Source organism: Euleptes europaea, chromosome 8 (genome assembly GCF_029931775.1).
Source record: "Euleptes europaea isolate rEulEur1 chromosome 8, rEulEur1.hap1, whole genome shotgun sequence".
In the NCBI taxonomy this organism is placed as follows: Eukaryota; Metazoa; Chordata; class Lepidosauria; order Squamata; family Sphaerodactylidae; genus Euleptes; species Euleptes europaea.
In genome coordinates this window covers 77780778-77806435 of record NC_079319.1, presented here as the reverse complement: position 1 = coordinate 77806435, position 25658 = coordinate 77780778, and the positions used below count along the sequence as shown (strand labels likewise).

At 41.3% G+C, this 25658-nt stretch overlaps 1 protein-coding gene across 2 annotated transcripts in view; it reads right to left on the bottom strand.

Annotated features, from left to right (window-relative positions):
• Positions 1-7381: 7381 nt before the first annotated feature.
• HIVEP1 (HIVEP zinc finger 1) overlaps positions 7382-25658 on the bottom strand; it is a 124027-nt gene continuing 105750 nt past the window's right edge. For both annotated transcript variants that reach the window (XM_056854204.1, XM_056854205.1), the window contains exons 8-9: positions 10494-11014; positions 7382-8598 (exon numbers count right to left, since the gene is read on the bottom strand). In XM_056854204.1, the coding sequence (XP_056710182.1) occupies positions 7420-8598; positions 10494-11014 (1700 nt within the window). In that variant the 3' untranslated portion in view covers positions 7382-7419. The remainder of the gene's footprint in view (positions 8599-10493; positions 11015-25658) is intronic.

Sequence of the window (25658 nt, the reverse complement as noted above, 5' to 3'; positions counted from 1 at the left end):
ATGTGCCAGACTAGCTGCATGCAACTCCATCCCAGAGCCATGGTTTTCTCTCTCTTGCTGTTACAATGTTTTTTGTGTTATACTGAGGGAAAAGTTACAAAATCCTAAGCCAAGATGTCGTTTATTTTTAATGGCTTTGTGAACAGTTATTAAATACAGTTTTCTTAACCTTTAATAACATGTGCTGTTTAGAAATTCCTCCACGTTCACAGACTCTGCTATTTAAGGAGATGGGATATCCTGCATCTGGTGAGTGGCTGGGATGTTACCCCTAAAGAAGGACTGGGTTATTTTTCTTTTCCCCTTTAAAAAAAGGGTTATGAGGCCAGCCGAAGTGGAGTAAATTTTTTTCCTTTAAAATTAAAATAAAAATAAAAATGGCCACATATGAAAGCTGTGAAAGTTTTAAAGCCTGCTGTTCCTATTCTCACATAAAGTAACTATCCTTTGTGGAGATTCAGGATGGAAAATGAGCTAGTGAAAAAGGACCTCTGGGAGACAGTTGAAGAGTCTCCACCAACAGAAGAACAGAAAGCTTAGTGGGAAAAACGGGACAGAAAGGCAAGGGCAGAGATTTCTTCATTTGTGAGTGACAGTGATTTACATCATATAAGAGATTTTACAACTGCCAAGGAGCTATGGTTGGGTTTGAGAGAGTTATATGAAAGAAACACCCTTAATGAAAGACTGTACTTATCAAGAAAGCTGTTTAATTTGAAATTTAATGAAGGAGATCTCGAAAAACATCTAAGTCAAGTAACAGAACTGATGGATCAAACTTATTTTAATTTTGTCCTCTTCGTTAAATTTCTTGCATATAGTATTTTAATTATTTTGATTTTGTCACGTCTACCTGAAAGTTACAATTCTTTTTTTACATGCTCTAGAGACTAAAGATAACCTTGCTATGAAATATGTTGTATCACAAAGAGGCAGCTAGGAGAGCGGAGAAGGCAACATAGGGTGAAACACAAGCACTTTCTGTACAAAACACTGATAAGTATAATTTTAAAAATAAAAGCGCTTTACAATGTGTAAACAAAAGAGGTAAAACTAGAAATAGTTTTACTGGTGGCAAGATGGCTCACTTTGCAAGAGATTGTATGAAACAAAGTAGCACTGGGGGGGAAAGGCCACAGAGTGGCAGCAGAAATCACACTAAAAATATTTTCATAGTTCATCAAAACAACATAGCAATCCCAGATTATAGAAATAATAATAATATCAATGTTAACTCTTCCAGTTGGTTAATCGATTCAGGGGCTTCAATGTACATGACCTGTAATTCTGAATTTTTTAGAGAGTTAGATAAAATCTCTTCAGAGACAGAATCTCACTTCAAGGAAAATGAGCAGGACTATTTATAATGAGGTGCAAAATGTAGTTTACTTGCCAGAATGAACAGTTTGCTCAGTGTGTCATCTCTGACCAAGCATGTTTTTAATGTAAATTTTAATTGCAATAAATGTGCAATTACCAGAAATGGAATTCTGTATGCACAAGGTTTTGAAAATAATGGAGTCTTTGTACTAGACACATGTGAAGAAAGAGTAAATACATTCAAGAGTAATTCGACTGCAAGCTGTAGCCATCTGTGGCGCAAAAGGCTTGGACATAGAGACTTCAAGATCATAGCAGACCTACAAAAGAAAGGTTTGGTGAGAGGAATGGAAATTAAACCTTTTAAAGTTGACCTAAACAGTGAAGCATGTGAAAGTTGTTTGTTGGGGAAAAGGAACAAGACCTGCTATCCCCAAACAAAGTCAGAGAAGCTCAACAAAGCCTTTGCATTTTACAGCGCATTCCTGAAATGCGCCGGCAGCTCAACCAAAAGGACTTTGGAGGCCAACTAAGGCCTCCGCTGGCGCAGGGGCCCACAACGCCGGTGGACGGACGGCGCACGCCGGCGTGAGTGGCCCCAGCGCCAGTGTGCAGGCACAGCCGCTGGTTTCCGGCCGCCACCGCAGCAACACTGGCCCCGGCCACCTCCTCCCGCCGGCCTCTGGCACAGGTTGCGGCGGCAAGCCGGGAGGCATTCCGGTGTCCCAGGAGGCATTCCCGGGGCGTTTTGGTAATGGCCAGGGTGCGGGGCCAATGTTAGTCAGCCTCCCGAGCTGTTTCAGCTTGGGAACACCCTTTTTTGTTTTTGTGAAGATAAGCCAGCTTTTTGCTGGCGTATCTCCCATGCAACCCTATAAGAGTTGCATGGTTTTTTGGTGCTGGGTAGAGGTTTTGGCTGTGCCAAAACCTCCTTAGGAGGCAACGCCGCTGGGTTGCCTCCCATAATAAGTATAAATTAGCATTTATTGATGAGTTTCCAGATACTGCATAACTTATCTTTTAAAGGATAAAGCAGAAACTGCAGGAAAATGGAAGATTTTTGTTGCAAGTATTGAAAATCAATTTGGGAAGAAGCCACTAGCAATACTTACAGACAATGGTAGTGAGTACATGTCACACATTACATTTTACATGGAGCAGAATGGGATAAAACATTTGCACACTATACCATATAGTCCAGAACAAAATGGAGTAGCAGAAAGAATCATTTTTTAATGGAAATGGATAGATGTATGTTGACGAAGTCTAAATTACCATACCAATTTTGGGGTGAGAAGGTAATGACAGCAACATATTTGCAGAATAGACTGCCAACAAAAACTTTGGATAAAACAGCATGTGAACTTTGGTTTGGAAGATTATGAAATACCAGTCGCATTAGGGCATTAGGATCAAACGTTTTTGCATATGCGCCAGCTGAGAAAAGCTTCAAACTTAACAAGACAATTGAGTTAGGTATAATGATTGGATGTGGAAAAGGATGCAAAGGTTACCGAATTCTCAATCCAAAGACAGTGGAAGTGAAAGTGAGAAGTGTTGTGTATTTTAAAGAAGGAGAGCAATCTTGTGGGTATGTTCCTAACCAGAAAAACCATAAAGAGGAACAGACTAATGAAAAAGAATATGATACTTGGGTAACTGAAGAGAATCAAGTAAAAATAGCTTTAGATATGGAAAGAACAGAGATTATTAGTCCAAGTGCAGAGAATCTGCCAGCAGAAGAGGAAACAGAGTCGGAAGAAATGTGTGTAAAGACATGGATGAACAAGCAGAACCTTTTATTAGACGCTCCTCCGGAACTAACAAAGGAGTGCCAGCAGAGTGACTATCATACATTGCAAGATCAGTGTCTAATTGTGAACCTTCCACTTGGAAAGAAATGGACAGACTTCCTGCGGAAAAGGCTGCCAGGTGAATAGAAGCAGCAAAGGAAGAAATTGAAGCATTAAATAAAAACAATACTCAATTGCCAAAAGGTTAAAAGACTATAGATTGCAAATGGTGTTTAAGAAAAAATTAGATGAAGACAGAAATATACAACGATATAAAGCAAGGTTAGTGGCAGAAAGGTATACACAAAAGTATGGTGAAGATTATGATGAGACGTTTGCACTGGCAGTTAAGTATAGCACAATCAGAACATTACTTAGTGTTGCAGTATCCAAACAGCTTCATGTCGAACAGCAGAATGTAAAGTCTGCTTTTTTGAATGGAGAAATTGAAGAGGAACGGTACATGCTTCCGCCAGAAAGATTTGAAATAAGCGAAGGGCTGGTTTGCAAGCTGCAGAAGTATAATATAATCCCCACTCTGCCGTGGACGTTTGCTGGGCAACCTTGGGCAGGGACAGCCTCTCAGCCAAAACTACCTCACAGGGGTTTTGTAAGGATAAAATAGAGAAGGGGAGAATGTCGTAAACCACTTTGGGTTCCCACTGTGGAAAAAGGTTGGGTATATGTGAAGTAAATAAAATAAAATAATTCCATATTTTAGATGGTCTAACATTTTTAATGCTCCCTGGAAGTAGAATTCTAACACATTTGGGGTGAGCTGTAGCTCAGTAGTAGAGCATCAATTTTGCATGTAGTTTCCAAGTTCAGTTCCCAGATCAGGTAGCAAGTGATGTGCTGGTAGTAGATGATTTGAATGACCTTGACGCTGCTGGTCAGAGCCAATCATCTTCAGCAGCTTCAGGTGTTCTGTGTACACCCAAAAATGCAGTTCATAAGTGTATTTGGGTGAAGGGCTGTGGCTCATTGGTAGAGAATCTGCTTCGCATGAGGGAAGTCCCAATTAGAAGGGTTGAGTAGGGTCGAGTAGGTGATGAGAAAGACCTCTGCCAGAGTGGACGATATTGACTTTGATAGACTAACAGTCTGATGCATTCTAAGGTAGTTTTCCAGTGTTCTGATTATTCAGGGAAAAGGCAGCACTGGAGTCTTTCTTCTTGATTTTCTCTTTCTAGGGCATTTGTTTTCTACTTGGGGGAGTATTAAAATATTTTTTCCTCAGTTGCAGTCTGATATTGCAATTTTATCATTTCAGGGCACTTCCATCCATTACACTGAACATGTAAACCCATCCTTGAGATGATGCTTGTGAAGCACTTTTGAGAATTTAGGATATGCTCTACATAATTGAATATTAGCAGTGGGAGTGGTATTCCTTCCTCCAGTCTTTGGTGTGCAACAGACTACTACAGAATTTATTATAGAGGATCCTGTACTTAGTTCTCAAGGGTTGCCTCCATAGCACTGCATAATAATGACAATGTTGGCTCATTAATAGTTGGGTTAATATTGTTACATCATTCTAGAATGAACACACATTTTCTCAAGAGTGTATAAATATAATACATATATAGAATTCAATTCTTAATTGTACAGAACTGTTCCAGGCACTCAGATCTCCACAACTGTGGTTGGAGCTGAGAGCTCTCTGGTTACCAGGAAAGCTTCCCCTCCAGTGTCAATAGCACTAACAAAGTCAAGGTACAAATAATGATACTGCTTTTTCCAGTACAATATTTCCTAAGTGCTACACTGCTACAATATTTGTTCAACAATCCTATGTGGAGCATCAATTAGGAGAGCTATCAAAATAAAACAAAGGCAATCCAGTACCTGTGAAACAAACGCAGGAAAGACATCAAATATCTGGACCAGCCTGTTCTGTTATATTGGGGGGGGGGGGGACACGCAGCAAACAAATTAAAGAATTTTTAGCTCTTCTCTGGGAGAAGATCGTTCCCAGATGATGATATGAAACAGTAATGGCAACTTCTGTAGTATGACTCCTTTGTAACCTGAAGTTAATGTCAGAAGGCTGAGATCACATAGGAGAGATCCATCTCCTCCATCAACACCACTCCTCGCAATAATGGAAGAAATAGTAATGCAGAGGGATACTATAGTGTGGGCTCTTCCTACATGGCTCGACACAGGGCAGAAGAAAAATCTAAAAATAAGTAGCAGTGTTCAAAATGTTTGACTTCGCAGGTCAGAATAGATTGTGCCTGTTTTGCATGGTAGAAAGGAATACTTCTGTGTCCAGAGGCATACTGCTAAAGCTAAGCTCTGAAGGAATGGAATTCATGCAGCACAGAGCTGCAACATTTCTCTTAATGTTGCCTAGTATTTTTCTTCAAGTCTCTGCCTAGTGCCAATGTTTTTACTGGCAACATAGAGTTAGATTCCCTTAAATTTTTGTACAACCTCCACATGACCTGCTAACAGGCAGACTACTCAAAAAATGCTTGTTGACTATCACTCTCCTGGACTTCCCCTGGTACCCATGCACAAAAAATTATGGACTAGACTGTGAATTTTTAATTGGACCATTTTGCCAGCTTATAAATCAAAAGCCGCTTTAATCAATCAGGTTTTTTTTTAGTGCTCCATATTGTCATGGTTGCATAGTCCAACTTATTTTGTGTACAAAATTCAGAATCTCTGACGTTTAACTAAGAATCTCGTGTCATTGGTAGTCTTGACACTAGCATCATTTCTCTGAAAAGATGCATGAAATTGCAACTTTATTTTACTGACACTTAAGGTCATGATTACAACTTCCAAGAAGGTGAGAGAAGACAGGACCTGGGTGGCAGATCTCCCTGCATACCTTCTGCCGGCTTTCAAGTCTGCCATTACTATAGTCAGCAATGAAGATCTGGTCTTGTATCTCCTTCATAACAACTTTAACAGTGTTCAGTGTACCAGTCTTTCTCCCCAGACAGCTGAATGGTGACAACCCTGCCTGGAAGTTTTGGGAAGAAAGTGCAAAGAGGGCGAATGTTACCTACTGGCTTAAATCAGTGTATGAAATAATGCCTTTTAGTCTAAGATGTTGACCCAGGAGGAAAAGCTCTTTAGAAGCAACAGAATTTCAAATAATTAGCAGTTCAATAAAAATTACCGCAACATGATTTTAAGTTATGAACCATTAAAAAAACTATTCATTTCTCTCTTATCTACATTTTTAAGTTAATAAAACATGGCTTTATGGTCCTGTTTGACAGCATAAATGAAGTCATATGAATTAATGCTTCTTAGTCGTCTTTGAAAACATAAATAAGCTTTCTTACAACCTGCAGGTGTTTATAAATAAAGAAGCCTGATTGAACTAAGAAGTAAAAGCTAAATAGAGAAGTCTGATTTTGCTTATTTACTAAGAATATAATGTCAACAGGTATCTTTTAAAGAAAATTATATTCCTTGTAAAATTTGGAAAAGATTAGCTTGTTTCCTGTGAATGTAACAAAATAGACTATTGAAAGCAGAAAAGCTATTGAACTTTAACAAAAATCACTTCAGAAGGCAATTCATTTCCAGTGGGCACCAAGAGTCAATTGGGGGGGGGGGGTCAGATGAGGCAGTTTTGAGGGGAAATGCATACAAGTTATTCCTGTTGGTTTACTTTCTTCAAAAAGGCACAACTTCAGCAGCGGTAAAGTCTGTAAACAAAAATTTTACTGAAATAATTCAATAACACAGATACGAGCTTCTCTTTTAAGTGTAAAGCTAATGGCATACACAAGAAAGATGGGCAGACCCTTTTCCCCAAGACTAATACAGATACAATAAATATGGAGTTTTACATACTCAATCTGTACACACAAACTTCGCCCCACAGCCATAAAAATTTACATTTAACAGTGCAACATATAATTTAATCATTTATTTCATCTGACATAAGATTTTGTTTTTTACTTACGAAACACAAGAAACTACTTGGTTTTAATATACATATAATATATATATATATCAGTTTTTGACAATCTGTACAACTTTCTAAACATAAAACTCCAAAAAAAAGGCACAATTGTCTATACAACATGTACAAAAAATGGCCGGAGCTGACAAGAAACAACAATTATTGGTCAAAAGTTCATGATTGCACAAAGATTAGTAATGAGTTTGTGTCAGAAAAAATGTGCTTTAAGTAAAAGGGAGGTTTGCAAAGAAACCTAGTAAGTGTTACTTTAAAAAAATAAAAATAAAACAAACACACACGCCCGAGCACACACACACACACACACACACACACACACACACGCAACCCAAGAGGAAACCCAAAACCCTAGGTTGCTATTACAAGTCTGTCCTCATCGTCGCTGCTGCTGTCACTGAACTCCACAGTATTCTGTCGCTCAGGCAACCCTTTTCGCCTAAGTGCTTGTCTATCTGGAGAGACAGTTCGACGGCTTGGGGAACTGGATAAAACATCAGAATTCACCTTCATGGGAGGCTCTGATACCGAAGCCTGTTCGACCCGAACAGAACTGATATTGCACTTTGGTTTTATATGACTCTCTGAGTCAGGCTTTTCTGGGTCCGGTTTATCCGAGCTATTGCGTCGTTGGTATTCGCTCGAAGAAACATGTTCGGACAGGTTTTCAACTTTGTACCGCTGGTCGGCAGGTGCCACCTGAGGAGACTGAGCACTGGTGATCTTGCTGGGATCATCGGCAGCAAAACTCACAGGACCCCGTTCCTGGTGAGTTTCACAGGCCTTGTTACTGGAAGCTGGTGGTTCTGAGAGACCCTGCCCGTCCGTGGCTATAGGGCTGATTGAAGGAATTAAGGTCGGCAGTGCTATGTTCAGTATCTGTAGACCTGGAATGTGCGTCTGAGGGCTGGGGGTGGTCTGAGAGGAAGGGTTTGCAGTCAAAACTTGTAGCCCTACCGCATTTAGGGTTAACCCTGAAGGGTGTATTTGTGGAGTGATATTGGTATTTGTCAGACCTAAGATGTTCACCGTCTCCATGCTCAGAGACGGAAGAGACTGCAGGGGCGGCGCACTCAGGTTCTGTATACCTGGCACATTAATTTGGCCAATCGGGATACAGGGCACAACATTGTTCACTTCAGTGACACCAAGACGATTTGCAGTGCCAGAGACCGCACAGGCTGGATCACCAAGAGCATTTGTAGTTCTGTGGATCACACTAACAGCAGGAATAGTGAGTTGTACTGGTCCAGCCTGAATGGGAAGAAACGTAGAGTATGTGGCCAAGCCAGCAGGTACCACATGGATTCCCCCCACAGGAATCATACCATAAGGGGTCTTGGCTTGTTGCTGCGAGTGCAAAGGGAGGTGGCTGAAGAGGTGGGCCTGGGGAGGTGCTGAATTCGTGGTCTGTTGCTGATGCTTCTGCTCTAGGAGCTCTAGGTAAGATGAGGCCACTGAAGGAGCCACCATTGTGGTTTGCGTACTCCGGTCCACAGGTGGGGAAGGAAGTCTTGTACAGGTTGTGCTCTAGTGTAATAAAAGAACAAACGACAGAAAAGCAGCAATAAGATTCAAAATTCTTATGTGCAGTGATGTCGAACTCAATTGTTACGAGGGCCGGATGTGCTGCCCTCAGCAATTCTTGAGGGTAGATACAGAGGATTACTATCTACAGAATGTTTATGCTTATGTTGAGATGGGAATATTGAGTCTCTTGAGCATATCTTTTTTTATTGTAAAATCTATAATCATATTAGGGAAACTCTGATTATCCCCATAATTTCCCGTAATCCCGGTAAAAATAGAAGGACTCTTCTCTCGGTTGTGCTAGCAGATAAGAATAAAGAGATCAATTTCAAAGTCACCAATTTTTATATTTTTATAATTTTATAAAGATATTGTATAATTCTATGAATTTATAATTTTAAAATGTTTCTTTTCTCAAAAGTTATTTGATACTGGAAGTCTGAATTATTATATGGATTTTATTTTATTGGTCTTGGACTGTATTAAATTTATTTATTTAACATAAATGTAGCTTGGTCAGGCCGGACCATGCCTCACCAGCTCAAATTTAGAGGTGTGTGTGTGGCTGCATCAGCTCTCAAGGGGCTGGATCTCTGTGGATAACAGCTCTCAAGGGGCTGGATCCGGCATGTAGGCCTTATGTTTGACACCCCTGCTCTAGTAGAAAAGGGCAAGAGTCCAGTAGCACCTTGAAGACTACCAAAAATATTTTCTGGCAGGGTATGAGCTTTCGTGAGCCACAGCTCACTAGCGTTACTTAAAAAGATGAGACAGGCCTACACAAAAGGAGAGCTGGGTTTGTGTGCTGGATTTTGCTGTATGGGGCAGAGGCCATGAACAGTGCCTGGAAACAGACGGGTAGCTGGTGCAAATTTTTCAGCAGGAGGATGGAATCAACCCCTGACATGGGGCTGCTGAATCTGGGACCAGCTGAAGCTTTCAGATCACATCCAAGGGCAGCTCCATGCAGAGTACATTTTAGTAATCTAACTTGGATGTGATCAGAGCATGGATCACCATGGACAGATCGCACTTTTCAATGAACAGCCATCGCTGGTATATCAGCCAAAGCTGATAAAAGGAGCGATGTGCCAGGAGACCGGATCTTTTCTCTCCCAAACAAAAAGCAGTTTGTTGAGGTTCTTTCATCAAAAATGTAACAATAAATCAGAGCTCCTGTTCTCCAAAAATGGCTCATGTGGAGGTGCAGTGTGTGTTGAAAATATGACCACATCATACAGAGTCCCAGGCTGCTTCTATCACTAGCCGTGGCAAATGCCAGGGAGCCTTTCCATTATGAGGAAATCCTGCTAGCAAGCATAGGGCCATCAGGTTGGATTAAGCCTTTCCTGTTTGTACCTACATACAAATTACAATCACATACACTCTACTTTTGCTGCTGCAATGAAGAATTAAATGCCCATCACAGAAGGGTATGCTTTTGAAAAATAAAGGGCAAGAATTTTACTACTTTGGTAGCTCATACCTAACGTGATGTAGAAATCTAATCTAATCTAATCTAATCTAATCTAGATGACAATGGGTAGCCGTATTTGACTGTAGCAGCAAAAAGGAGCAAGAGTAAAGAAGCACCTTAAAGACTAACAAAATTTCTGGCAGGTTATGAGCTTTTGCGAGTCACAGCTCGCAGTATCTGAAGAAGTGAGCTGTGCCTCACGAAAGCTCATACCCTGCCAGAAATTTTGTTAGTCTTTAAGGTGCTACTCTACTCTTGCTCTTTTCTAATCTAATCTAATTGGAGAGCACCTTATTTTTAAGCACAGACAGCCTCACTGAAATCCTCCCGAGGCAGTGCGCTTCAGAATCACAGCCAAGGACACTGAAGCATCATTCAGCAAAGAAAAGTTTGCCCCTGGAAAACTGAACCAACTCACCTTGGAGACTGCTGTAGTAACAACAGTAGCACCAGCAGAAGTTCCTAATGCTTCCTCTGCATCTGGGTAGTCCACATACATGTGATGGGATGGAGACCTGGGAACAGCCTCAGAGGACCCAGCAGCCTCCGTGCTGGTTTCCCTGACTTGTGTGTGGCTTTCACTTGCTTCATGGAGTACAGCTACTCCCAGGGGCCTTGAGCAACTGCTTTCTGAGGGTGCCGAACTAAGTACTGTCATCTTTGTGAGAAGTGCTTTCGGCAGCCCATCCATAGAGTCTGTGTGAATGCCAGCGAAACAATCTGTGATTCTGGTATCTTCATCAGCACTTGAGGCCTCCTGAGAAACATTTCTAGAAGGATGATGCTGTGGGCTGGCTGAAACCGAGGGAGTGGCAGATAAAACCGATTCTGCTTGGCTGTCTTCATCCTCTTCCTCGTTGTCATTGTCATCGTCGTCAGGGATGTCAGAATCCTCAGCATCAAATCCAGACCGATCATAGCCCAACCGTTGCTTCTCACCTAGGAAGAAAGGAAATTATAAATATCTAATAGCAGCGTTCCTCATCACAGAGACAACTATGACACAATGCAGGTGTTATAAACAGACAGCTTTCCTGCATTCTCAGTTTCCTTGCTTCTAAGTTCCTGTTTCTTCGGTGGGGGGGGGGTCAGTTCTGCATGTGTTTTGCTCCCTCTAGTGGTCGATTCAACACCAAACAGCTTTAAGTCCAGCATAAAAACCTGCATTTAAATATGCAGGGAGATACGCTGGATTTAAAGCTGTTTGGTGTCGAATCGACCACTAAAGGGACACAAACACACCAAGAACTGAACCCCTCCCCACTCCAAGGAACAGGAAGTTAGAAGCAAGGAAAATTAGAATGCAGAAAAACCCAGTTTAGTTATAATCTTTCATTTCACAAAGGGCATGCAAGAGATCATTGCTTCAACAGGTCACAGCTCATTTCCCCTGTGAAACACTTACTACATTTATTTATTTCCTTTCTTCCATCATGGATCTCAAGGGACTTACATAGGATTCCCAGGCTGTTTGCCATCCATGCACCATCAAGACTCAGAACAACTCAGATCTGAGCCACAAGCAGGCCACTGGAAAGGCAGCACTTGCATTTTCTGAATATAAATATAAATGTTCTGAGCAAATGAGACGGCTGTATCATGAGACTTGCAACCACAAGCAGCAGTTAATGAGAATGAATGTGTGCATGTGTAAAGTGCCCTCAAGTCACAGCCAACTTATAGCGACCCCCAGAGGGGTTTTCAAATCAAGTGATTAAGACGAGGTGGTTTGCCATTGCCTTCCTCTGCAGAGTCTTCCTTGGAGGTCTCTCTTCCAAGTACCGACCCAGCTTAGCTTCTGAGATCTGACGAGACTGGGCTACACCCCTTGCAGAGCACAAATTCGACCAGTGCTCTGCCAGCTGCACTGGCTCCAGATTGAAGGGCAAATCAGGTTTAAAGTTTTAGTGTTGACCTTTAAAACCCTTAACGGTCTGGGACCATTGTATCTGCAGGACAGCCTCTCACATTTTGTCCCCTAAAGAGCTCTTTGCTTTGCAGGAGAAAATCTGCTGGTGGCCTGAAAGATGTCCGGCTGTCCTCAACCTGGTCCAGGGCCTTTTCGACTCTGGCCCCAACCTGGTAAAACACTCTCCCTAGTGAGATCCAGGCCCTGGGGGACTTACACCAATTCTGCAGGGCCTGCAAAATGCAGTTGTTCCACTGAGCGTATGGTTGAGGACAACAATGGTTGCTAGCCTGCTGGCCTCCCTTCTCTTCCTTCCCCCTCTTCTTCCTCTATTGTTGGGATGTTTAAATGAAGGGTGCTGTCGATTTTAATAAACATTTTAGTTTAAATTATATATTGTACTGGTTTTAAATTGTATAATAATGCTGTAGGCCGCACTGAGCCAACCTGTCGGAATAGAGTGGCTGAAAAATCTAATAAATTATTATTATTATTACTATACCATTCCACATCTTATGAAAATGCATGCTCCAATCTTTTGTCCTTGACTTTCAAGGCCCATACTGCTCTACTCTCAAGTATATTTCCCACTTTCCTCCTTACAAGGAAGCTTTTATCGCTTCATGCTATACAAGCTCATTACTGTCAAGACCCTTTACTGCTTCTTCAGTTCCCATCTTTATACCTTCTATGATGCCACCCTTGCACCTGAACAATTCCTTCTCTGTCTCTATTCTCCTCTTTTACTTCTTTCCTGAATCATCACAGCCGCCGCCTAATATACCTGCTTCTTACCTTCCCCTACCCAACCCTTAGTAAGTGTTAATCTCTGACCTCTTTCTTCATCCCTGTTCATCTAATGCGACAATAAGCAATGGAGAACTTAATGGCAGTGAAGTCTAAACATATCTAAGAGTGACAGTGGAGGCTGGGTTTGGACTAAGGACACTTTCCCGCATATGTTAAGCACTGCCCCCTTTACAATGCAGGTGGAAGAAGGCCTGTGAAACTGGCACCAAGGAACCAGATATTGAGTCAAGTCTGTTAAGTCCTTGCTCTACTGTGAATTCTCTGGGCAGAGGGAGTAATGTGATATATCTAGCACACTGTTGTGCCAAATTAACAGAAACTAGAGTACCAACAGAAAGATGAGTCATTAACAGTCCAACCCTAATCAGAGTTACATTGTTCTAATACTGCTTGGTGATGGAAAGTGCCGTCAAGTCGCAGCCGGCTTATGGCGACCTGTAGGGTTTTCAAGGCAAGAAAAGTTCAGAGCTAGTTTGCCATTGCCTGCCTCTGTGTGGTCTGAGAGAGTTCTGAGAGAACTGTGACTGGCCCAAGGACACCAAGCAGGCTTCATGTGGAAAAGTGGGGAATCAAACATGGTTCTCCAGATTAGAGTCCGCCATTCTTAACCACTACACCATGCTGGCTCAATACTGCTTTCATCAACGGATTGATGTCTGCTTAAGTAGCCTGAACAGCCCAGTTTAGCCTGAGCTTGTCAGAACTTGGAAGCTCAGCAAGAGTCAGCTATGGTTAGTACTTGGATGGGAGACCACCAAGGAAGGCTGGGGTTGTTACACAGAGGAAGGCAATGGTAAACCACCTCTGCTCATCTCTTGCCAGGAATGCCCCATGGATGAGGTCACCATGAGTCTGTTGCAATCTCAAAGGCATGGTCTTCTTCTTAGGACTGTACTGTAAGTTATTGATTTGTCTAATCATAAGGCATAACAAATTAAAGATTCATCCAAAGGAGTCTCCTTTTTTGAGAATATTAGACTATGGCTCAGTTCATCATCAAACAATGGTTTAGGTGTCAAGAAGTTTCATGCTCTCTCATCCCATCCTTCCCTCTCTTCCTGGTTGTGAAAGCTATGCTAGAACACTTTAATCAGGAAAAGTCTGATAACCACCAGCCACAGTTTCCCTCAATGCTTGAGCTGGGACTGAGATATCCGAGGGAATAGACTTTTCAACACTGATCTTTGTTGACACTTGAACCTTGCTAAATGTGCTCACTGACTACTTGGAGAGGTTGCGGATTTCCTATTCTACTTAATTGGTATCATCCATCAAACCATCTGAACTCCCAGCTGCCTCTTAAAATCCATTGTTTTAATAGCAAAATAGTTATAGAAATTACAAAGAAAAGCAAATGTGCACTTTGATCCCACAGAAGAGAGCCATTAAGTTGCTCAGTCATGCCCAAGGACTGATCACCAAGGACACAAGCTTACCATTCTGTGGGAAGAAAACCAAGCATGGTCTTAACATCCCCACTGAAATCAGTTAAGTTTCAAATCCAGTTTTTGGCTGGATCAATTGAGTGCGGGGAGAGGCAAAGTTAACACATGACAGTTCAGTGTGCACAATGCTCTTTAAATGCCCTATTTATAATCAGCTCCAACTCGTCATATTATCCCCACTATTGGAAAACCTATCTGGCTATTCAAACAAATATAAACTTGAAAAATTACTGGCGGACGAAATCCCTTTGACCACAAGACAGGTTGCCAAATTTTGTGTTGCAAAGATTAAAGTACGCAGTAAATTAAAAAGCAGACACAGACAAACTTTGAGCTTTAACTACTGGATTTCAAAAGTGGAAAAACCTGATGGCTGTTCTGTTCATAGGAAAGAGATAATTGTTAAATTATTGTGCAGTAATCTGTTTTTAATTTTGATAAGTTTTTATATCGTATTTTATCTGAAATGCTGTATGATTGCTACATATAGTGTGTATTTATTGGTCTTTGACAGCAAATAAAATTCAATCAATGCACAATGCTCAACTGCTGATGTTGAACTTTTTAGAAAATGGAAACTAATACATGCCCCCCTTAAAGCATTTTAAAGTTAAAAACCTCACTTTGTCAAACCCTGAATACCTTATTCAAACTGCAAGTTTTATTTTAGATCTTGCTTGCTAACAGTAAGAAGTGATCAGCTAGTATTACAGTGAGGGGGAAAAGTATTTGATCCCCTGCTGAATTTGCCCGTTTACCCTCTGACGAAGAAATGACCAGTCCATAATTTTAATGGTAGGTCTATTGTAGCTGTGAGAGACAGAATAACAACAAGAAAACCCCCAGAAACCCAGAAGACAAAAGTCTTAGAGCATAGGATGATAAGACCCCCTGATGAAGATGTCCTCCGAGCTCAGTTGGAGAATGGCACTGAAATTTGGTTCCCTTTGAAGTTGGGCAATCTAAAACCATCCGTTAATGAAGCATCACAGTTTTGCCTAAGTGCAAAGGACAGACACTGCCTGCGACCCTGGAGAGCTGCTGCCAGTCAGAGTAGACAATACTGGCTGTAATGGAAAAAATGATCTGATTCAGTATAAGGCAGCTTCGTGTCTGTTCATGTGTGGGTTCCAAGCAACAGTCCGTGTATCAATCACTGCCATAATAAGCCAAACAGGTGTGCTAGTCTGTTGCAGCAAATTGAAACACAAATCAAGTGACGCCTTAAAGACTAACAAAGATTATTTCAGCATATGCGTCCTCAGCCAGAGCTTATTTTTTCAGATGCATATGAAGAAATGATGTTTGACCCCTGAAAACGTATGTTGGAATAAACTTTGTTAACCTTTAAGTTGCCACTTGATTTCTGATTTTCGTTATTTTTGTAAGCATAGCTCAATTTGGGGAAGACGGCTAGCAGTAAACAATTACAACCAATGCTCAAAATGGCTGAAAAAATGACTGGATATTATTCCACACAACAACTGAAAAGAAAAATTCTGAATATAATGATAATCCTATCCAGTCACCAGTGGCACAAAAGCATTAAAGCTTTCATCTAGCTGCAGGTGTTTCCACTAATGTCTATAATAAGTTGTTAATAATAGTGCTGGAGGCATTCTCAGTCCTTTCTTCCTCTTCCACTGCCAAAATATCTTTTCCAGAGGCATTTAAAAGCTTCTGTTTAACACCATCAACAAAACATTAACTGCTTCTGTTAGTAACAAATGCATTTCAGATCGAGAACAAACTATGTTTATATACACACACCCCTAAGATTTTTCTCACTATTTTCCATGTAGTTAGGCAGGTTTTCTTAATACTGGGTTCTTTATGAAAAATTTAACTAGCTCAAGAAATTGTGTCACGCTGCTTAAACAACATATCTTTAAAGTGGAAACAACAATCTGGTAAATGGTGTCTGATGGTTCTATTTTATATCTCCATTTAAAAGAATTAAGCTTAACACTGCTTATGGAATGTTATCAGTATCAGGAAATGTAAAATGCAACGACCAAGACCGATTTCAATCTCATTTGGCAAAAGAAATGTGGTAATTGTATAAAAGAAGAGAATAACTGTTGACAGATTTACGACAGGAAGCAAATAATAATGCTGATTCTTTGAATTACGGGAATGCCAGGCAATGGAGCACCAGAATAGCCCTATGCTTAGATTACATACACACAAACAAGCTGTCAGGAAATATCTCAGATGTTATCATCCCATATTAAATATGTATATTATGAAACTGTGAGCAGCTACCTATACAATCTTATGTTCAAAATCTAGCACACTTTCACTAGCTTCTGTAAGTGGTGCTGCTGGTGATGATACATTTCCAGAGAAGGAGGTCCACAGAAATTGACTAGGCAGCCCTAAGATTCCCTTTTGCAATAACAACTCCAACTGGGGACTCCTTCCTTTACTAGAGATGGAAGAAATGCCCAGTTCAATTGACTGCAAATAACAAGGAATCATAACCAGTAATACGCGAGTATTTTTTAAAAAAAAACAGGGAAGGGTTTTCTTCCTTATTCATGAGTCTACCACATGGATCACTTTGCAAAGATTACTAATATTCACGCTGGACACAGGTTTCAATAGAATGGCATTTTCATACATATTCCTTTTGTGATCACAACAGGAAATGCTCAAGATGATACCTGCTTTTACCAGGTTTACTTTAAATTTATTTCCCCTTTGGCTGCTTCAACCTCTTCTCTTCTTTATTGCTTGGCAGACTAATGCTGACATCTGCTGGGAAAGCAGACCCTGGAAAAAAACTGAAAGTTTCAGAAATGAAAAGAAGCTTTGATGTTTGCCCTGAAACATTAGGCAAGCATGGGGCTTTCTGGCTGTCAAGCTTCTTTGCTTTTCCTCTTTAAGGTATCTAAAGAGCTGTTCAAACAACTCCCAGGTGGCAGAGAAAGGCTCTACCCGCATGGAGCAAATCAACTTAGCCACTGCTAGAGGAGCAGCCATAAATGGACGGAATCTCCCCACATAACCATCTCAATGGGTAAGTCAGCATGTGCCAGCTGATGCTGCTGTTTGAAATAGTTAGCATTGCTAGCTTTCTGTCCACTTTCAAATTTAGCACCTATTTAGTTAGTGTTTTTCTGCTGTCAAGATACAGCTGACTTACGGTGACCCCGTAGGGTTTTCAGTGCAAGAGGCATTCAGGGGTGCTTTGCCATTGCCTGCCACTGCGCCACGACCCTGGTATTCCTTGGAGGTCTCCCATCCAAAATCTAGCCAGGGTCAGGGCTGAGAGCGTGTGACTGGCTCAAGGTCACCCAGCAAGATTCCATGGCACAAGTGGAGCTCTGAACCTGGGTTTCCCAGGTCCTAGTCCAACACCTTAACCACTATACCACACTGGCTCTCTGTATTTAGTTTAACTACAGTTATTTTATTGCTGTCTTTCTGGCTATTCTAATTGTCCATTGATCTTGTTATGCTCCAGAATTAAGTTTTTGTTTAAGAAGAAGAGTAGTTGGTTTTTATATGCTGACTTTCTCTACCACTTAGAGAAGCATCAAACTGGTTTACAATCGCCTTCCCTTCCCCACAACAGACACCCTGTGAGGTAGGTGGGGCTGAGAGAGCACTTAATAGAATTGTGACTAGCCCAAGGTCACCCAGCTGGCTTCATGTGTAGGAGTGAGGAAACAAATCCGGATCACCAGATTAGCCTCTGCCGCTCATGTGAAAGAGTGGGGAATCAAACCCGGTTCTCCACTGCTCCAAACCACCACTCTTAACCACTACACCACGCTGTTTAAGATTCATAATATTTTTTTGTTTAATAATTTAGTCATGCAAAGGGAATCCATATTCATATGACTTTGTTCAGAATTATTGTCGAAGGCTTTCACGGTCAGAGTTCATTGGTTCTTGTAGGTTATCCGGGCTGTGTAACTGTGGGTCTTGGTATTTTCTTTCCTGACGTTTCGCCAGCAGCTGTGGCCGGCATCTTCAGAGGAGTAACACTGTCTTGGAGAGACACTGTCCTTCAGTGTTACTCCTCTGCAGATGCCGGCCACAGCTGCTGGCGAAACGTCAGGAAAGAAAATACCAAGACCACGGTTACACAGCCCGGATAACCTACGAGAACCAGTTATTCAGAATTGGTTCCAACCAACTTGAGAAGCCGTTATGAGCCAAAAGCTGGTTTAAAAATAAAAACCCTAACAAAATACGCCACCAAAATCTTTTTGTCAGCACTGCTGATGTTGCCCATTATTGCCTGTCTGCCACCCCCTGGGCCTGAGTGCCCTCTTCAAGCTTTCCCTCCCCCATGCCACAGCTTGCCTTCCAAAATCCTCTTGTTGGCCAGAACAGCTGCCACCCATATTCTGCCCGGTAAAAGAACCCCGTCAGCCAAGTTTCCATCGGCCAAGTTTCCATGTCCTTCCCCGTTGCAGAAAACGCTGGAAAAGTAGAAGTTATGCATCTTCCACACTTCTTGTCACCCATGCTGCCAACGTCGTCAACTCGGAGTGGCAACAGCTATGGAAGACCACCTCATTTCTCCAGCCTTAGGACATGACCCTAAACACACTTATACAGAAGTTTCTCTGAAACCAACAGGACTTTCTTCCAAATAAATGTACTTAGCATTGTAGCACCGATCCCCTAATTAAGAGGAATTTACAATAAAAACTGCAGCCATTGCACTGAAAAATGATACTCTCAAGTTGCAGTATGTCATGCTAAACGCTTCACCTGGTCTGACAGTTCCGTTTAAGAAGCCAACATTCCAAACATTGTCGACCTGCATTTTCAGTGGAAAGGGCATTCCTTGGATCAGGAGATGAAAGATGCAGGGTTGATTGGGAACATAAAAGGTGAAACTAAGTGGTGTTTGCTAATGCCCAAATGATGGTGAATGCAAACAAAGAGCACTGCCACAGTCTGTTGATGCAAATCCTCCGTTTATCTGGGGGGAAGTTTGAAGAAGAAATTAATGGATGCTCTACAGCCACTGTGTTCAAGCGTTCCTAACACCAGGAAGAGCTATTCCCATAAATGTACTTACTCTGCTTGTCCCTCCCAAACACACAGCTGAAGTCTGCATGGGTTGAAGTTACTACATTGCCTAAATTAAATTTCTATACTAGCATTAACTTCTGCATCGTCCTGTCAAGTCTAACAATGGATTAGGACTAGGGAAAGCAGGTAACTCAGAAGGTTATGAATCAACAAATTAATCATTGATGTATGCAAGAGGTATAAAAGCACACATGACACCAAGAGCTATAGTTCTCAATGAAATTGCTGGCTGAAACTCAGAGAACGGCATCAGACTTTTAGCTCTGGACCACTAAGAACCATGAGTGCAAAAAGTAATCCCACAGCTTGAAATGGGAAAACTCTAGCTGTAATTGGGAGCCTGACTCACTAGGGGTCCCCAACTGTTTTGACCCTGCGGGCACATTTAGAATTCTGACATGGCATGGGTGGGCGCAGTGACAAAATGGCTCCCCCAAAATGGCTACTGCCAGCCACAAAACGATTGCCACAGCTTCACTTCAGTGCAGATCCTTGTGCCTAGCAACTTTATTGTCAGACTAAATTAAACAGAAATCTAACAGTTTGCTTGAACACACACGCACAAAATCACATTCTAGCTCATTAACCCGAAACATTTGTTCTGCTAGGCTTTGAAATTGGGCTAGAATGAAGCCCCCACCCCACCCCACCCAATGTATTTTATGTCCTCCAATATTTGACAGAGTAAACTTGAGATGAAAGTCTGTATTTTTCTGTTAAATCTGTACAAGCTAGGAAGTCCCTTTGGGTGTTATGCAAAAGGTAACTAGTTAGATCCACTTAAGGATCTATGGCTTCTAAAGTAAAGTTTGTCCACCTATTTTAAACCTCAGGTATCCCAGCAATGCTGCAAGGAGATGCTGACTCTTCCTGGCACCCTGGGAAAAGATAGTGCTCATACCTTAGTATGGTTTCCCCCTGGATAAAGATAAAGACCAAGGTCCCTAAACTACCTTTTGAACTGGATAAGTTTAAAGAACAGTCTGGAAGTTCTTGCAGAGAATCTTCTTTTGCACTAAGTAAACTGAACTTGTACAATATTATTCACCACTCCTAAGCTTAAATAAATGCTTTGTAATCAGTACTGCAAAATACAACTAGCAGAGTGAAACCTTTACAGGGTAATAAAGCAACACTCCCAACTATTTTACTCTTCTGTATTCAGTGGGAATTGGAACACCAGCTGCATTCAAACGTCCATTACGGACAAACCTCCATTTGTCATGACATGAACACAGCTTGTTGGTACACTCCGTTTTTGCCTTAATTATAACCTCATGCAGAGTGTGATTGATGGATTCCAGGTTTGAGAAGCCTCAAATTCCAACTCTCCATTCACCTGAATGCAGGTGAAGTAAATTTGAACTTAATTCCTTTCCACAAAATGCGATTCTAAACTGCAATTAAACCGAGGTTTGGGATCTTAATTTGTAGGAAGGAAGGAAACTCCAGTTTGCCCAGCTGCCTGCATTTGCATGTCACAGGGAGCTGGACCTTCATTCAAAGCTACTCATTCCTGGAAACCTTCTATCACAGTCTGCAAGCAAAGGTAGGAGAAAGCAAAGCATACCCATATGACAACATGGACAAATCACAAATACAACCACTGCGTTGAAAAAGTGAGAATACACGTGACAAACACGTTATTACTGCACCTGGGAAAAGGGATGCCCAGCAATGGATCTCTGTTCTTGTATGATCCAGTCCCAGCTCAGCATACCTCCTTCACTCCCCCATCCATTTACCTGGCCTGCCACTGATCCTGCCTTAGTGGCGCTGCCTATCAAAATGAAGGATCCATCCAGAAAGACGGCTGTTATCAAACAAGAGACTGTTGTTGCCCTTTCATTTCTTTCAGTAAGAATTAATTCAATTTTCTTTATAAAAAAAGTAAAGTTATGGAGTCATATCAACTGAAGGCAACCAAGTCACTTCCCTCACATCTTACAGAATTGGATTCATGTTGATCCGTTTACTCTGCTTTTGGGTACCAACTATGAGAAAGTACATTAATCTTTTACCTTTTCTGCTTCTTTCAATAAACTTAACCATGTTTGTCTTTCCTATCCCCTCACAATCTGATAAATTATTTAACCTATCAGAAAAATTTTCAAAAAGAAGGGGGGGGGGAAATGCCATCCAACAGCAGAGGCTAAGAAAATAATATATGACTATGCTATTAATTCCTTAAGTTAAAATAATGTAATCTTAATATCTATAATTTAGTAGAATCTAGCCTCTGCATAACAAAAACATGTATCTAATTCCAAACATTGTCCCAGCATATATAAAAAACAGCCACGCAATGAGCCCACCAGGGAATTGGAGACATTGAGAATTGGGGACACCCCCCCCCCCCAATTTACAGAAAAAGCAGAAAAGTGTAGGAAAGCATTTGGCAGTATTTAAGACCATGAAAGGGAAGATGACTGGGGAAGGCACTGGCAAACCACCCCGCAAACAAAGTCTGCCTAGTAAACGTCGGGATGTGATGTCACCCCATGGGTCAGGAATGACCCGGTGCTGGCACAGGGGACCTTTACCTTTAAGACCATGAAAAACTAAGGAGCGATGTCTACACACCCACACACACACAAAGAGACCACCTGGCCAACATTTTGAGTGGGTTCTAGCAATCCACAATGGTGCCTAACTAACAGTGAGGAAATATCCCAGTTCCAAACACGCAGCTTGACAGCCAGTGTGGTGTAGTGGTTAACATGTTGAACTATGATGTGGGAAACCCAGATTCAAATTCCTCACTCTGCCTTGGAAAGTTGCTGGGTGACCTTGGGCCAGTTACACACTCTCAGCCTTGACCCTGGCAAGTATTTGGATGGGAGACCTCTAAGGAATATCAGGGTCGTGAGGCAGAGGCAGGCAATGGCAAAACACCTCAGAACGTCTCTTGCCTTGAAAACCCTATGGGGTTGCTGTAAGTCAGCTGTATCTTGATGGTTCAGTTGATGGCTGTGGCTCAGTTTGCAGAGCACCTGTTTAGCATGCAGAAGGTCCCAGGTTCAATCCCTGGCATCTCCAGTTAAAGAGACAAGGCAAATAGGTGATGTGAAAGACCTCTACCTGAGACCCTGGAGAGCTGCTGCCAATCTGAGTAGACAACACTAGCTTTGATGGACCAAGTATAAGACAGCTTCATGTGTTCAAAAACACAGAGCTTCATTGAAGGGGGAAATGGTGCCATTAAATGGGAAGGGCTGGGAGGCAGTGTCAGAGCTGTGGGGCCATAAGCAGCAGTGCTGTGTAGATGAGGCTCCCCACAAATACCAGGTGATCATTAATGGCTGATGCATTCTTCCCTGAAGCTTCACCTGGCCAGCAGTGAGTGGACAACCCAAGCAGGTGGGTGGAACGAAAGAGATAGCTGGAGAGGAACCAAAAGAATTAGGTAGGAGAAAGAGGTGGAATGGGAACAACGGGGAGGGGCAAGCAAGGGAAAGCAAAGACAGCCGGGGTGAAAGACGAGTGGGGGAGGGGGAGAGTTCATCCCTCACCCCATCAAGTCCTTGGGATCCTCATCTTCTTAATCACCTAAAATCCTTTATACAATAGTTGGGCCAATAACAGTTAGGTACCTTTTATTTATTTATCTATTTACAATTTTGCTCATTATATTAGAAAACATAAAAATAAAGTTATCAAACACAAAGGCTGGTGTGTATATTCATACATGAGTATCGATTTTTGGGGTGGGGGTGGGAATTGCCAAGTGTTATCTAATGGAGATAGATCATCATCTTTTTTTAGGGCAGTCAATCTGATAACCATATTACTTTCTTTACACTTCATAATCCATTTTCCAATGTTGTGAATACACAATTCTTGCAGCGGTTATCAAATGCAGAATTATATTGTGCTGTTTCTTTTCTTTTTTTTGGAAGCACGGACACATAGTTTATCAAAATAACATTTGGCGGATATGGAATTGCTACATTCAAACTGTTTTTCATACACTCCACCACTGACAATCAATATTTTTTGCCTTTGTACACAGCCACCACATACCAACGACAGTACCAACAGCTTCCATAAATTTCTGACAATTTGTGTGGTGTTAAGTGACACTGGTGAAACATCTTCAATAGATATTGTCGAAGGCTTTCACGGTCAGAGTTCATTGGTTCTTGTAGGTTATCCGGGCTGTGTAACCGTGGTCTTGGTGTTTTCTTTCCTGATGTTTCGCCAGCAACTGTGGCAGGCATCTTCAGAGGAGTAACACTGAAGAACAGCCAATTCTAATGCTGTCTTTTCAAAATATTCCATGTAAAAGTTTGCTATTACTGGAAAGACAGCATTAGAATCGGCACCTTACAAACCTACAGTCTGGTTCAGGTTCGTAGATGATTCATTTACTATTTGGAGCCATGGTGAAGAAAAATTAATGGACTTTCTAAACCATCTTAATAATATCCATCCAAACATTCAGTTTACCATGGAAAAGGAAATTGAGGGTAAACTCCCATTTCTTGATACCCTTGTCATCCGTAAAACAAAACTTTCAGTTAGGTCACAAGGTCTACCGGAAACCAACTCACACAGATCGCTACTTACACAAAAACTCCAACCACCACCCCCGACAGAAAAGAGGAATAATCAAAACATTAATGGACCGTGCAAGACGGATCTGTGAACCACAGTTTCTCAAGGAAGAAACTAATCATCTAAATCACGCACTGCTAGCAAATGGCTATTCCAGAAATGAAATCAGAAGGGCCATTAAACCAAACAAAAATCAGAATACTCAGGAAAAACAGTCTCCCATAGGAAAGGTATTCTTGCCATTTATTAAAGGGGTCACTGATAGGATGGAGAAACTTTTGAAAAAATATAACCTACAAACAGTGTTTAAACCCACCAAGAAAATACAACAGATGCTACGATCAGCAAAAGACAAAAGAGACCCCCTCACCTCTGCAGGAGTATATCGTATATCTTGCAGCTGTGGACAAGTTTACATCGGGACAACAAAACGCAGCAAACAAACAAGGATAAAAGAACATGAAAGATACTGCAGACTTGGCCGACCTGAGAAATCAGCAGTGGCTGAACATGGACTGACACAAACAGGACTCAGGGTCTTATTCCAAGACACTGAAAGACTGGACAATTCTACCAACTATTTTGTCAGATTGCACAGAGAAGCCATTGAAATTCATAAACATCAGCACAACTTTAACAGAAAAGAAGAGAGTTTAAGAATGAATAAGGCTTGGCTTCCTGTCCTGAAAACCTCCAGACTAACAAAGACTACAGTCAACAATAGCCATGCAGATTAGCTTTGGATTTCACACATTAACAGATCACTTCAGGATACAATGGTTCCATATTAACATACCACACCCTTATTAGCACATTATCTTGATACTTACAGGACAATGATTAGCACATTACCTTTGATACTTTTTGCAGGACAATGATTCAGCTCAACCCAACCCCTTTCTGACTATATATTACTCTTCCTACACACTTTGTCACTGAGAGACACTGTTCTTCAGTGTTACTCCTCTGAAGATGCCTGCCACAGCTGCTGGCGAAACGTCAGGAAAGAAAATACCAAGACCACGGTTACACAGCCCGGATAACCTATAAGAATCTTCAATAGATTTTCTCTATTAGATTTTCTCAAGAGATTTTCTCTAACTGCATAGAGAACATAAGACCCTGGGTATTTATAAAAGTCCATACATCTTCTGAAATTGCATGTCCCAAATCTTTCTCCTATCTAAGTTGGAAAGAATATTTCACATTATAGTTATCATTTAGCCCCTGTAAAATTCCATACATTTTGGAAAGCTTATGTTTATGATCCTGTAGAGCAATTCTTCAAATTTTGTTAATTTTCTAATACAAAAATTTTCACATATATATCTAAACAGGAAGCTTTTGAGCTGTATATAGTCGAACTATTTTATATTCCCATTGCTGATTTGGGGTACCATATCAAAATCCAATACTTTATTATCAGTGAATCCCTTATCTATGCCATATGAGTCAAACTTTTGTCAATCACCATCACCAAAAGACTATTTCTGCAGATACAAATCATCACAAACATATGCACAAGGATTACTATTATTTAAAGATTTTATTTAAGTCTACGAGCCTCGATAAGAAAACAGACAGGTAACTGCCTCTTCATGGGTAAAGGAAAAGCAGGCATGCATATCTGCTTTTAAAATGAGCATGTGAGGTGAATGAACCCCTGCGCTCCCCTGAACCCTACCTTGCTTACTACACTTCATTTGATTCACATTTTTGTTCTCAGTCTGGATCCAATTCTGGAAGTGAATTGGGCTGGAAAAATATGTTGAAAGAAATGGAGCACAGTGAGGAAAGGATCTTT